The sequence below is a fragment of the Lissotriton vulgaris genome, chromosome 3_1, assembly GCF_964263255.1.
Source record: "Lissotriton vulgaris chromosome 3_1, aLisVul1.2, whole genome shotgun sequence".
NCBI lineage: Eukaryota > Metazoa > Chordata > Amphibia > Caudata > Salamandridae > Lissotriton > Lissotriton vulgaris.
In genome coordinates, this window is record NC_141689.1 from 1,667,756,693 (window position 1) to 1,667,769,217 (window position 12,525).

Here is a 12,525-nt window from a genome sequence, read left to right on the forward strand (position 1 = left end):
CTGCCCCTACCCACTGCCTCCCTGCCGTCGGTTGTCTAAGTCTATGCACCTGCCCCCTCCCTCCCACCCTGCATGGACTGATGTGCTGCCACTGGCCTCCAGTTAGCTTGATATTCCTGCCCACTTGTTCTGCCCTGCAGTGCCCGAAGATATGCCCCTATCATTGCTCTCCTGCTTCACTTCCGTGCTTAGCTTACTGCCCCTACCCTCCTTGCCCCTGCCCTCTGATGTCAGTGTGCATGCCCCTGCTCCCTCCTTTTGTCCACCTTGTTCTATAGACCTGCCACTGCCCCTCCTATCTACTTTAAGTGTTCTGTTGAGCTGCCACTGCCTCCCCTGCCTGCCCAGCATAAACAGGGTTGCCACGTGTCTCAGTGAGAGCATGGTGTGTGAGGATGTATGAACATGTATGCATATGAATGGGATATATGTGCATGGGTGAATGAGAGTCGGTGTTGTATGGACTTGTGGCACAGGACATACCTTTCAGCATATGTGGTACTGTTACATGTCTAACACAAACGTACAACTATTTCTTTTAAAATGCTGTGCAAAAATGTTCATAATATGGAACATTCTTCTGCATTTAAAATTTCTCCCACTTATGAAAATGACTGTATTTTTCAGTTTGATATATATGACACTGTGTCTCCCAGCCACTGGGAGCAAGATTCTTGTTGTGTGTAAATGTGACACTTTGAAATGGGAGAAAATTAAACCAAATAGTTAACTTTATGTTTATATTGATTCCATAAAACCCATCATTTATATTTTCTCCCATTTCAAAGTGTTGCATCTAAAAAGAGCAGGCATCTTGCACCCTTCGGCCTGTAGACATGTTGTTTTGAACATTACAGGCCCATCAACCTTCCCATGTTAAAAGTTATTTGATATTGATAATGGCTGATTTCAACTTGACTAGTGTATTCTCCATTGTTGTACACTATTTGATAGGTTCTTAATCAATGCTACATTATCGTAATTGTGTATCTGAAGATACTACCTGAAACAATGTAGACAGCTTTAATTTCAATAGGATTGGAAGTATTTTAGTTTATAGGGTACTTATTTTGTATCTGTAGAGATTTCCCAGCCTCTGCTTGTGATGAAAGTAACCAAAAGTTAGACGTATCACTTCCTGTGACAGCAACAAGTCAAAGGTCACCAATGTCACTTCCTTTGATTTCATGGGGTCCCAAAGAGCAGGTGATGTCACTTCCATTGATGTCACCTGGGCAAAGTTTGTGTGATGTCACTTCCTGTGACATTATCAGGGTGGGTCAAAGGGCAGGCGATGTTACTTTCTGTGATGTCATCAGGTTAAATTTAGTGTGATGTCACTTTCTGTGAATGACATCAGACGGGAGTCACATGGCATGTTATGTCATCTGTTTGCTCCAGGAGATGAGTGGGTGGTGGCAGGAGTGTAAATCTCCAATTGCTCTTAAACTGGAACTTGGCTAACCAGCCATACAACAGAGCCGAACAAGCCTTTACTGTGTACACCTAAAAGATTGCTTTTATCATGACAGTTCAAGAAGAAATTTGGTACACTGTAGTGACACTTTTTTACTAGACCAACAACATTAGTACGAAATGCTATAATACCTTAATTTTGCAACCATGTTGATATTGTGAACAGTGAATTGGAGCTCAAAATCTGAATGTTTAATAGAGGTGGTTCAGAAAACGACTTTACGGTTTAAAAAAAGCATGCAGACCTCTCTTCCAAAAACAATTTATGACACTTACAACTATTCAAGTGAAAAATAGTTCCAAAATATATATATATTTTTTAAACCGTTTTTATTGGCTTTTTTCTCCAAACTGAACATTGCAGTCATCTCTACAGTAAAGTGCCTTATGCATTTCCCCCCTGCTCCCGCTGCCCCCCCCCAGTCATTACCCATAGTGAGGCATACAGTTCACATACAAGGGTGAGCACCAGGTGGGTTCTCCATAATATCATCAGCATTTCAATTATCATAAAGTCTCTTTGCCCTCCAATATGCACCTCTCGTAATGAACCCTTACATTCCGGCATCCAGTCCGTGATAGTTTCGCTATTTCCCCCACACTTTTCTGAACTTCCTAGGACACCCCCTTGCCTTGTATGTAACCCTCTCAGCCGCCATATACATATCTAGGCCTCCCCTCCATTCCTCCAGATGTGGTATCACTGGTGCCCCCCAATATTTCGCAATGTCCCTCTTAGCCACTACTAAAGCCAGTACCAGGAAGGTCAGCAGAGGGCGTGGAAGGTCCACATCGATTGTCATGCCCAATAGAGCCAGCTTGGGGTCGACCTGCAATTGAGTCTCTAGTACTGCAGACAATTCCGTGTGAAAACATCCGACCAGTACCCCTGTACTTGAGGGCAGGACCACAGGACATGGAAGAAATCCCCCTTGGGGTCCTGGCATCGCAGGCATTTGGCATCATCTGTCTTTCCCATCTTCTGAAGCCTCACTCTATCAAAGTAGGTTCTATGTAACACGTTAAATTGGATCAGGCGGAGTTGAGATTTAACTGCCACCTCCCTGGGATGTGTTAAGACCAGTTCCAAGTCAATGTCTTCCATGCCTCCCACATGCGCCTCCCATTGTTGTTGTAGCCTGGCCAGGTCCCCCAACATGTTGTTCGTGAGGGTCTTATAGGTTAGAGATACCGCCTTCTGCTGGATATGCTCCTGTAGGAGCCTGCCTTCAAGTGGGGCAAATTCTGCCAGGTCTACGGTGTAAATATTCTGGGCTCCCCATGCATGTTTTAATCTAGTATATTTGTAACTCTGTGTGGGGTGTAGGCCGAATTCCGTGGCCAGAGCCGTAAATGTTTTCAGTTGCCCTTTGGCAATGACATCTCCCAACGTGGAGATCCCTATGTCGTCCCACCTACTGTATCCCGTTAATTTGTGGAGCTCCGTCAGCCATGTGCAGTGCCAAATTGGTGTTTGTTTCGTTGGCTTCCCGTCCCACCCCATGAGTTTTGTGGACGCCCTCCAGGCATGAATAGTAATTTTAGTTGACGGTAGAAACGTTTCCGGCCATGCCCCCCATATAGATAGGAAAGGATGTGTCTGGGTGCTAATTTGTGGCGCTCTAGTGCATAAGAGGGAAGGTCTGCCTGTGCGTGTATCCATTCGTTAATCGGGGCCAGATGTTCGGCCCAGTAATATGCTTCCAGATTCGGGAGCGAGATCCCCCACTATATTGGTGCCTCTGTAGGGTGGTCAGGGCCACCCTAGGTTGTTTGCCCAGCCATATAAAGGCACGGAGGTCCGTGTTTATCTTGGGGAAGACTTTTGGGGGGAGGGGATAGTACTCATTTTGAAGGGCGTACAGGTACTTGGGGAGAATAATCATTTTATACATGGCCGCTCGGTCTAGGAGGGTGAGTGGGAGCAGTCTCCAGCGGTCCATATCTGCAATGGAGTTTACCATGATACGCTCAATGTTACGGGTGTATGAAATATGTCTATCCAGGGTGAGGTAGACCCCTAAATACTGAAAGCCCTCCGCCGTAGTGAGCAGCCTTCCTGGAAGGTCCGACCACTCATCTCTCCCTGCAGGGTTGTATAAGACCGACTTATGCCAATTTATTCTGTATCCGGCATGGTCACCGTACCGTTCCAGTTCGTGAAATAGTTGCGGGATCGACGTCTCCGGCGAAGTTACATACAGGAGGACGTCATCTGCATATAGCGAGATCTTTTCCTCGTTCACCTCTCCTTTGGTCCGCTGCAATCCCCTGATGTTCGGGCTCTGGCGAATTCTAGCCGCCAAGACCTCTATCGTTAGAGCGAATAAGAGTGGGGAGAGGGGGCACCCCGGTCTGGTCCCTCGTCGTGTTTGGAATTCCCGCGAGAGGACTCCGTTTACTCTCACCCTGGCCCTCGGTTCAGTGTACAGCAGCTGCACCCATTTCTGGAATTTCGGCCCGAAGCCGAATTTCTGTAGGACGCCCTCCAGAAATGGCCAGTGCACCGCATCAAAGGCTTTTTCCGCATCCAGGGACAGGAACCAGTGCGAGTCCTCCCTGTCCCTGACCTCCTGCAGCCAATTGTGAGTGCGCCTAAGATTTAGTCTGGTAGCCCTGTCTGGTATGAACCCAGTCTGATCAAGGTGGATCAGCTGCGATATCACCCGTCTCATTCTCATCGCCAGGATAGTGGCCAGTAGCTTCGTTTCCGAGTTTAATAATGAAATTGGACGATAGGACTCGCAAATCTCTTTCGGTTTGCCGTCCTTGTGGATAGGGATAATGGTAGCCATTGTCAGATCGGGAGGGAGCCGTCCGTCCTGCAGGGCGTCCTCATATAGGCCCTTCAGATGTTTCACTAGTAGGTCAGCCATTCGTTTAAAGAATTCGGCTGGGAAGCCATTGGGGCCTGTTGTTTTCCCCGGTCTCAGTTTGGCCAGTGCCTCAGATATGTCGTCGAGAGCAATGTCGGAGTCCATCGCTTTTGCGTCCTCAACGGACAGAGTTGGGAGGTCAGTTTGGTCCATATACTGTAGCGCCACTTCCCTTGTCCCTAGATCTCTAGACTCATAGAAGTGTTCTTAGTGGTCTGCGAGTGCCTCAGCTATATGTATGATTGATTGGAGTGTCGTTCCCTGAGGGCCTTTAATCTGCTCCACCCATCTCTCCGCCCGTTCTTTTTTGCTGAGCCACGCCAGGAGCTTACCAGACTTGTCTCCTACATCGTATAGGTGATGTAAGGTGGCCAGTGCCTGCGTTTTCGCCTCTCCAGTCACCAGCTCTCTATATTGTGATTGTCTATCTGTGAGTCTCCTGATTGCCACTGGGTCTGTCGAGTTCTGGCATTCCCTTTCCAGATCTAATATGTCCTGCTCGATGATGTCGGCCTCAGAGTGGGGATTTCTTCGCTCCTCTGCCAACCTATTCTTCACCCTATCCCTCATAACTGTCTTGAAAGCCTCCCAGAAAACCACTTTTGAGGTCACCGAGCCCTCGTTTTCGGCGATATAGACTTTGATGTCCGCTCTGAGTCCCCGTAAGACATTTGGGCTTTGCAGATCCCATGCCATCAAGTGTAATTGCCGTCCATCTCCCTGGCGTTTCGCCCCCTGTCTGACTAGCAGCGGTGAGTGATCCGATACTCCTCTAGCTTTATATTCTGCTACATCTTGTATTGTCAAGTGTTGGAGGGCCATAAAGACATAGTCCAATCTCGAGAAGGCCTGGTGGGCGCCCGAGAAGAACGAGTAAACCCGCGCCTCAGGGTGCAGGCACCTCCATGTGTCCGTGAGACCTAGGTTGGTCGCCCATTGCGACAAAGGGGTCTGCGTCCCCTTCCTCTGTGCCGTGCTTGATCTATCCTTAGAGACATCTAATACGTCATTAAAGTCTCCCCCTACAATCTGTATGGTGTCGGCTGTTTCCAGCAGTATGTCCGCTACTTTCTTAAGTGTGGGAGCCTGGAGTTTCGGTGGTGCATAGACTGAGACTATAGTGTAGGTGCATCTGTTCCATATCCCCTTGATAGCCACGTAGGTTCCCTGGGGGTCTGTCCATGTTTGTGTTATGAGAAATGGAGTGGTCTTTTTCAGAATAATGGCAACCCCTCTAGAGTCTGTTGTGTATGCTGCTTGTGCTAGCAGCTTAAAACGACCTCTGGCTAGGAAGCCGCACTTAGTACCTTTGAGATGTGTTTCTTGTAGGAGCGTGATGTCCGGGGCTACACGTTTCAGATACGAGTTAACCAGGCCCCTCTTAATCTTACTGCCCAAGCCATTCACATTCCATGACAAGATGCTGATCCCTCCCCGGCTTTCCCGGTGTGTGTCGTGGTCAGCTAACATGGTTCGGGCCTGAAGTAGTCAGGCGGGCAGCCCCCTCATAGTAAGCGGCCCGGGCATTCGTGTGGTATGTCGTGGTGTACCCAAGGGCATCTCTGGGGATGTGGGAATGACTTTCAGTGCGGAGGCCAGGCATAGGGCACCAGTAAATTTGACTGCAGTTAACCAACTTTCCTCCCCCTCCTCCCAACAAAGATCCCCCCAACAGAACTGTTTCAACTGCTCCCCTCCCTACCTTTCCCCCCCGTCCAGCCCATTCGTGTAACCCGTAACCAATTGGACTTTCAGGTGGTGAAGGTCTGTCGCCCACACACAGGATCCCAAATCAAACTAATTTCAGGATTCAAACCAGGGGTATAGTCTTTGCAGGCCCCCTGTGGAGCGTGTCCTGCCTCTCCGGAGATAAGCAAGACCACAGGGGCACCAGCATTACCCCGTGTATAGTGTTTTAAGTCAATAGAAAAGATAATGAAATATGAAAAGGGTTATAACTTGTGCGGCACTAGCAGCGGCGTGCTGCTGCTACGGATTTAAGGTCCAAGCTTCCTCACAATTGCGAGTCCTGCGTTTCAATGTCCTGTTCCTCTGTTCCGCCAGTTGCACCCAGCTCCATCTCACGGATTACCTCGACCATCGGGTGTGTAGAACGGTCGGTTGAGTCCTCCGCCTCCGTTAAGAGTTCGCTGTTGAGGCCTCCGGTGTTTGCCTCCTGTGGATGAGCCAGTCCACCAAATCTAGATCTCTGATCCCTGGGGTCGGCGGGGATCGCGTCACAGCCTCCTCTGCCTCGTCTTGCCGCATGCGGGTCCGGATAGGGCGACGGGTGTGAGCCCCGCTGCATTCTCGGAATTTGGGATCTTTGCGCCCTAGGCGAGTTCCTCCGAAAGTTCGCGGCCGCCAGTTCTGTTCGGATTCTGCGGCCCACCTCTTCGGCTTCCCGAAGCAAAGGTCTTTCCTCCAGCCAGTGCCAGGCTTCCTCCGGGCGGTTAAAGAAGTACGACTTCCCCTTGAACATTACTTTCAGTTTCGCCAGGAAGAGCAGCATATACGAGATATGGAGTTCTCGAAGTTTCGCCTTGACAGAGTCATATGATCTTCTCTGTTTTTGGACATCCTGACTGTAATCAGGGAAAATCATGATGTTCACGTTCTCAAACCTGAGCTCCCCTTTCCGTCTAGCTTCTCTAAAGATAAGGTCTCTATCGGCATAGTTCAAAAAGCGCGCAATTATCGGCCGCGGCCTTGCTCCCTCGGGCGGTTTCGCTAGTAGTGCCCTATGCGCCCTCTCAATGATAAAGCAGTTAGAGAACTGGGCCTGTGGGAAGGTGGAACGTAGCCAGTCCTGTAAGAAGGCCGCAACATCTGTCTTCTCAATGCCTTCCCTAAATCCTACGAATCGAAGGTTGTTTCGTCTTGCCCTGTTTTCGGCGTCGTCCACCCTCCATAGCAGTTGTCTGTGGGACGCCTGCAGCTCTGCCATTTCTTTACGGAGAGTAGAAATAGAGTCTTCCGTTCCGCTAATTCTGGATTCCGCCGTCGTCACCCTTTCGGTGAGATTTCACAACTCCTGGCGTAGCAACAGAACCTCGGAGCCCACCTCGCCTATTTTGGTCTCAAGCGCCGCTCTAGAGTCCTTGATATCAGTCCTGGAGGCCTGAATCGCCTCCAAAAGCATGGCCGTGTCCGTGAGCATCTCCGGGAGGCTCTGGGGCATCTCCTTTTGTGCCCTCGCCGTGGCGTAGGTTTCGATGGTTTCCTGCCTGGCCGACCTTGCAGGCGGGTCTCTCTTCCCCATGTTGCTCCCCTTGGACCGCGAGGTGGTCCCGGGGATACGTAGGGCGCCCGGTTCATGTCGGGCCGTGCGTCCCCCGCGGGTATGTAGTGTTCTCACCAGGGAATAGCGACGGAGTGTCTCCGGAAGATTCAATGGAAATTCACCAGGAACCTCTCAGTCCAGGTCAGAGTTTTTCGTATCCGGGGACGGGGAGTGTCTCGCCTGTCTTCTCTGCTGCGCCGCCCGCCAGTCACACTCAATTAGCTTAGGCTCCTCTCCCAGGGCGAGGGCCCTCGGGGGTCTCCCCAGGCCGGCCGCGTCGCCGGCCCCATCCAGGCTCCAGACGGGCATTCGCAGGATGTATCTGTGCGGTGTGGGCACCCGCGACCCCCTCCGTCGGTTTTGTTTCCTCCCTGGCTCTGATGTCTGGGGAGGCCCTCAGCAAGAGTCTCTGGTGCTCGGGGGGAGTCAAAGCCAGGCCGCCAGTTTTCGCCCGGTCGCCATTTTGCTGCATCCGCACCGCTTCGGATTTCTCCTCTCCCCGGCCCATTGCCGTTCGTATTTCGCCAAATTACTCGGTTTTTCCGTGACGAAAATATCAGAGCCAGCCTAGGGCACAGATTTGGGCTGTTTTAGGAAGCTTTGGAGAGAAATAATCGTCGGATCAACGCAGCACGCCGGGAGCCGAGCCGAGGCACGTCTTACTCCTCCATGCTGCTAGCCACGCCCCCATAGTTCCAAAATATTGTCCAAAATTAAAACAGGATCACTTGAAAGTAATAAGCATGGATTATATTCAAAGCTGCATTAAAGTTGCAAATGATCATTGTTCTTTTTTATGCAGTGTTATAAAGCTTTACTATTAATGTCCTACCTAACACAGAGGGCTATTCTTGACAATGTAAAAAGAGAGACAAACTGTTTTGAGACGCAAAACACAAACTACTACAACCATTGACTAATGGTTGTGGCGCGCAAGCAGTCCTGGTGAGGACCTATGGTAAAAAGTTAACGTTATATAGGGCTTTTTTTTTACCTATAAGTGCTTTTGTTGAATTATCAATGAAGCACACATTTGTATATTATGGTATGTATTTATGGAATTCTGTAATGCCAGACATGCAGATCTATTAATGCATGCATTTCCTACAACATATCTCAATTTAGGACTAGGTCTGAGCTAAAAAGTTTCATTTAAAAAGAAATGTGATTTTACCTTCACAATGGTGAATAACTCTTCCCCAGAGGTTGTTCTTTCTCAAACAGGCAATATTTCCCACAATTAATAGGTGCCTCTTCCCTCTCGTCAAGGCGACATTCATTCGTTTTTCTGAGTCGATGAAGCCAACCTGCCGTGACCTGACACATGACAGTACAATTATCTCCTTCTCAGCACCTTGGAAGGCATCAACAGTAGACACTTGAACTGCCTTAATTTGAAGGGGGTCACAAAGGACAGCTGCACCACAGAGTAGATTGCAAAGCTGTGAATAAAAAAAACACATTACCGCATTTTCTTTAAATGTATGCACGTAAAATCATTTCTGCAGTCCTTTCTTTTAATTCATTGGATAGATTAGAAAGTGTAACTGCCAAATAATAAATCAAAATACTTTTGAACACAAAAAAATCAACTCAAAGGGAAATCCAAGTGCAGCCATACTAACTGAAAACCAATCACTAACATTCAAAGTCACTATCTCTGGTTACATAGCTCTTCATAAGTGTAAACTTACCTTATAGCAATGCTGTTCAAGGTTCTGTTCCCAACAGGAAGTGGTAAGGATCTGCCTTAGTGTGTGCAGTTTTTTCCCCCAAAAGATTCGCCACATTCGCTAATTCCACCCCCTAACCAAATCAAAAAATGCAAAAAGGCAGCCTGTGGTTATCGCTGCTTTGCTGAGCCATTATAAACAGCTAATGGAGAAACCCAAAAAGACCAAAGGACCTGGGTACAAAGCAATACAAACAACAGTTGGTTATATTGGCAAGGATATATAACAATAGACACAATACTCAATATTGTATTTACAGCAACATAGATTGAGACAAGAGAGAGAGAGAAAACAATTCAATGGAAAATGGCCGGAGAAGTCAATTCAATCTTTGATATTTCTCTTATCAAAAAATGCATATACATACAATCAATATGTTCCGGTTGCTCCTCATAGTGCATAAGAAAAAGTGCTCATAGGAGTGCTCAGGTGCCATGAAAGAAGAGAGAAAAATGAATCTAAAAGTGAAACAAAACAATAAGCACAGTTAAAGGGAACGTGTCACTGCGATAAGCCTGTCAGAAAAAATCTCAAGTATTACAAATATCCATATAAGAAAAAGTCGCCGATGAATCGAAGCACATTCGTCTTTAGGATAAGAAACAATCCAGGCTTGTATATTTATCGAAATTTCGACCCAGATGATTAGTGTGGCAATTGAAGTTTTCAATAGCGGGTCTTCATCAGAACGTAAAAAAAAACGATTGTGGGCAACCTGCAGTGGTGCATAGAATGGCCGATGTTATGCTATGTTATTATATGTTATGTTATTATAGGTCTTCTATAGCGCGCGGCTACTCCAAAGGAGTGTCCCGGCGCTTTGTGCTCCAGACCTAGGAGAAAGAACAGACAAAACATAACAGTGAAAAGATAAAAAGGCAGAACCAAGGATGGGGAAAAAAGTCTCTAGCGAGTAAAGAGCCAGGTCTTTAAACTCTTCCTGAAAGCGAGTAAGTTAGACATGGAACGCAAAGACAAAGGTAAAGAGTACCACAACTGAGGGGCCAGCAACCTAAAGGACCGTCCTCCGATGCGGGCTTTCTTTATACGGGGGACTACTGCCAGTGCAAGAGACTCCGATCTTAAAGATCGTGCCTGACGGTAGAAAGCCAGCCTCTTTTGTAAGTATTGGGCTCCCGTAGCATGCAGCGCTTTGTGAGCCAGTGTCATGGCCTTGAATATTATCCTCTTCCGGATGGGGAGCCAGTGTAGAGTTTCCAGTAGACTCGAAGCACTCGCTCGCCGATGCAGGCCGAAGATGGCTCGAGCAGCCGCATTCTGAGCCACCTGCATGCGCTGTAGGAGGTATTCCGGAAGACCAAAATATAGGATATTGGCATAATCCAGTCTGGATCCGATGAGGGCCTGAACAAGTGTTCTCCTATGTTCCTCAGAAAGTAGCGGAAAGAACTTCCGGAGCATCCTGAGGATACCGAAACATGTTCCTGTGAGAGTCAGCACCTGGGATTTAAGCGTAAGCCTGTTGTCTATTTTAACTCCCAGGTTCTTGGCTGACTCAGATGAATGAGCTGGAGGGAACATGTCAGCAGGCCACCACCCTTGCCAGTCCGGTTCCGATGGACATCCAAAGAAAAGTATCTCGGATTTACCTGAGTTACACTTGAGGCTGTTCAGATGGAACCAGTTACAAACAGCCCCAAGGCACTCACGGATACTTTCGCCATCAAATTCTTCACCCTTCCGGCAGGTAAAGAGAAGCTGGGTGTCATCAGCATAGGAAACGATCTGGGCCCCGTAGGACTCCACCAATGTCGCCAGAGGGGTCATAAAGATGTTAGATAGAGTTGGGCTCAATACTGAGCCCTGAGGAACTCCGACTCCCAAAGGCGACATTTCGGCAGAACCAGGGGAGGCCCAGACCGTTTGTCGGCGGTTGGCTAGAAAGGAACGAAACCAACTGAGCACCGTCCCCCTCAGACCGATGTCATGCAGTCTTATGAGGAGATCCTCATGGGGGACGGTGTCAAAAGCCGCCGACAGGTCTAACATAACTAGCATCACCCTGCCTCCGACATCCAGCGTCTCCTTAATGACCTCTGAAACCTCCAGAAGCGCTGTTTCTGTGCTTAGATTAGGTCGGAAACCAGATTGAGACGCGTGCAGTAGCTCGATGGGCTCCAAAAAATTGGAGAGCATGCCATGAACATGCTTCTCCAAGATTTTAGTGAGTGCCGGAAGGAGCGAGATGGGCCTGTAATTGGCAGGGACTTCTGGAGCACGGCTAGGCTTTTTAAGAAGAGGGATGACCATGGCCTGTTTCCATGAGTGTGGTAGGGCCCCCTGACTCAAAGAAAGATTCAGGATAGTGTTGGCTAAAGGGTTTACAATGTCTGCCATTCTGGCTAAAAATTTGGCAGGGCAGGGGTCACGTGGCGATCCAGATTTGAGATTCATCATCAGTGCTAATGATGAAGATACCGTAAGAGGCGGAAAGACCGCCAGAACAGGGCCAGCAGTGGGCGAATGGGCTAGCTCCTCCGGTAAGGTCGAGAGACCGACCGCCGGTCTAGGGGGAAAAGAATCCTGTATCTGCCTAATTTTAGTGGTAAAGAAATTAGCTATGGTATCGGCCCAGGTCTCAGCCGGGGCTTCCTGTGCTGAGTTAGATCGCGGGGCAGTGAATTCCCTAACGATCGAGAAAATCTCCTTACAGGAGTTTGCTGCTTCCTCGATTCTTTTAGCGAAATAGCATTTTTTTTCCTGAAGGACTAGTCTATGGTAGGATTTAATCATAGATCTATAGGTCAGCTTTGCCTCGGCATCCTACTGAGCCCTCCATGTCCGTTCGGCAACTTTACATTGTCTACGGGAGTGAGCTAACCCTGCAGTAAACCAAGGTGCCGAAACCCGTTTGATGGTGATTCGAGGGGCTCCTTGTCCAGCTTTGCATGTGAGCGGGAGATTTGAGCAAGTTAATGAATGTATCCGAAGGTACCGCCTGTTCAAGATAAGATCAATATGAATTCAAGGGTAGAGGAGCCCATAATCGAATAGATCAAAATGGGTCACTGGCTCCGTTATGCAGAGTCAGGTTCAGAACAGCCCCTTATTGTTTGGAACAAAATGGAGGGGGGTCATTCGCTCGATAACAATGTTGTCAAAAGTTATGTCCCTTGCTTGGTAACAAAATAACTCT

General features: G+C 48.3%; 1 protein-coding gene across 1 annotated transcript in view; it reads right to left on the reverse strand.

The window, feature by feature from the left end:
- ZGRF1 (zinc finger GRF-type containing 1) overlaps positions 1 to 12,525 on the reverse strand; it is a 289,898-nt gene that overhangs the window by 74,129 nt on the left and 203,244 nt on the right. The window contains exon 12 of the mRNA XM_086963269.1: positions 8,810 to 9,077. Within this exon, the coding sequence (XP_086819395.1) occupies positions 8,810 to 9,077 (268 nt within the window). The remainder of the gene's footprint in view (positions 1 to 8,809; positions 9,078 to 12,525) is intronic.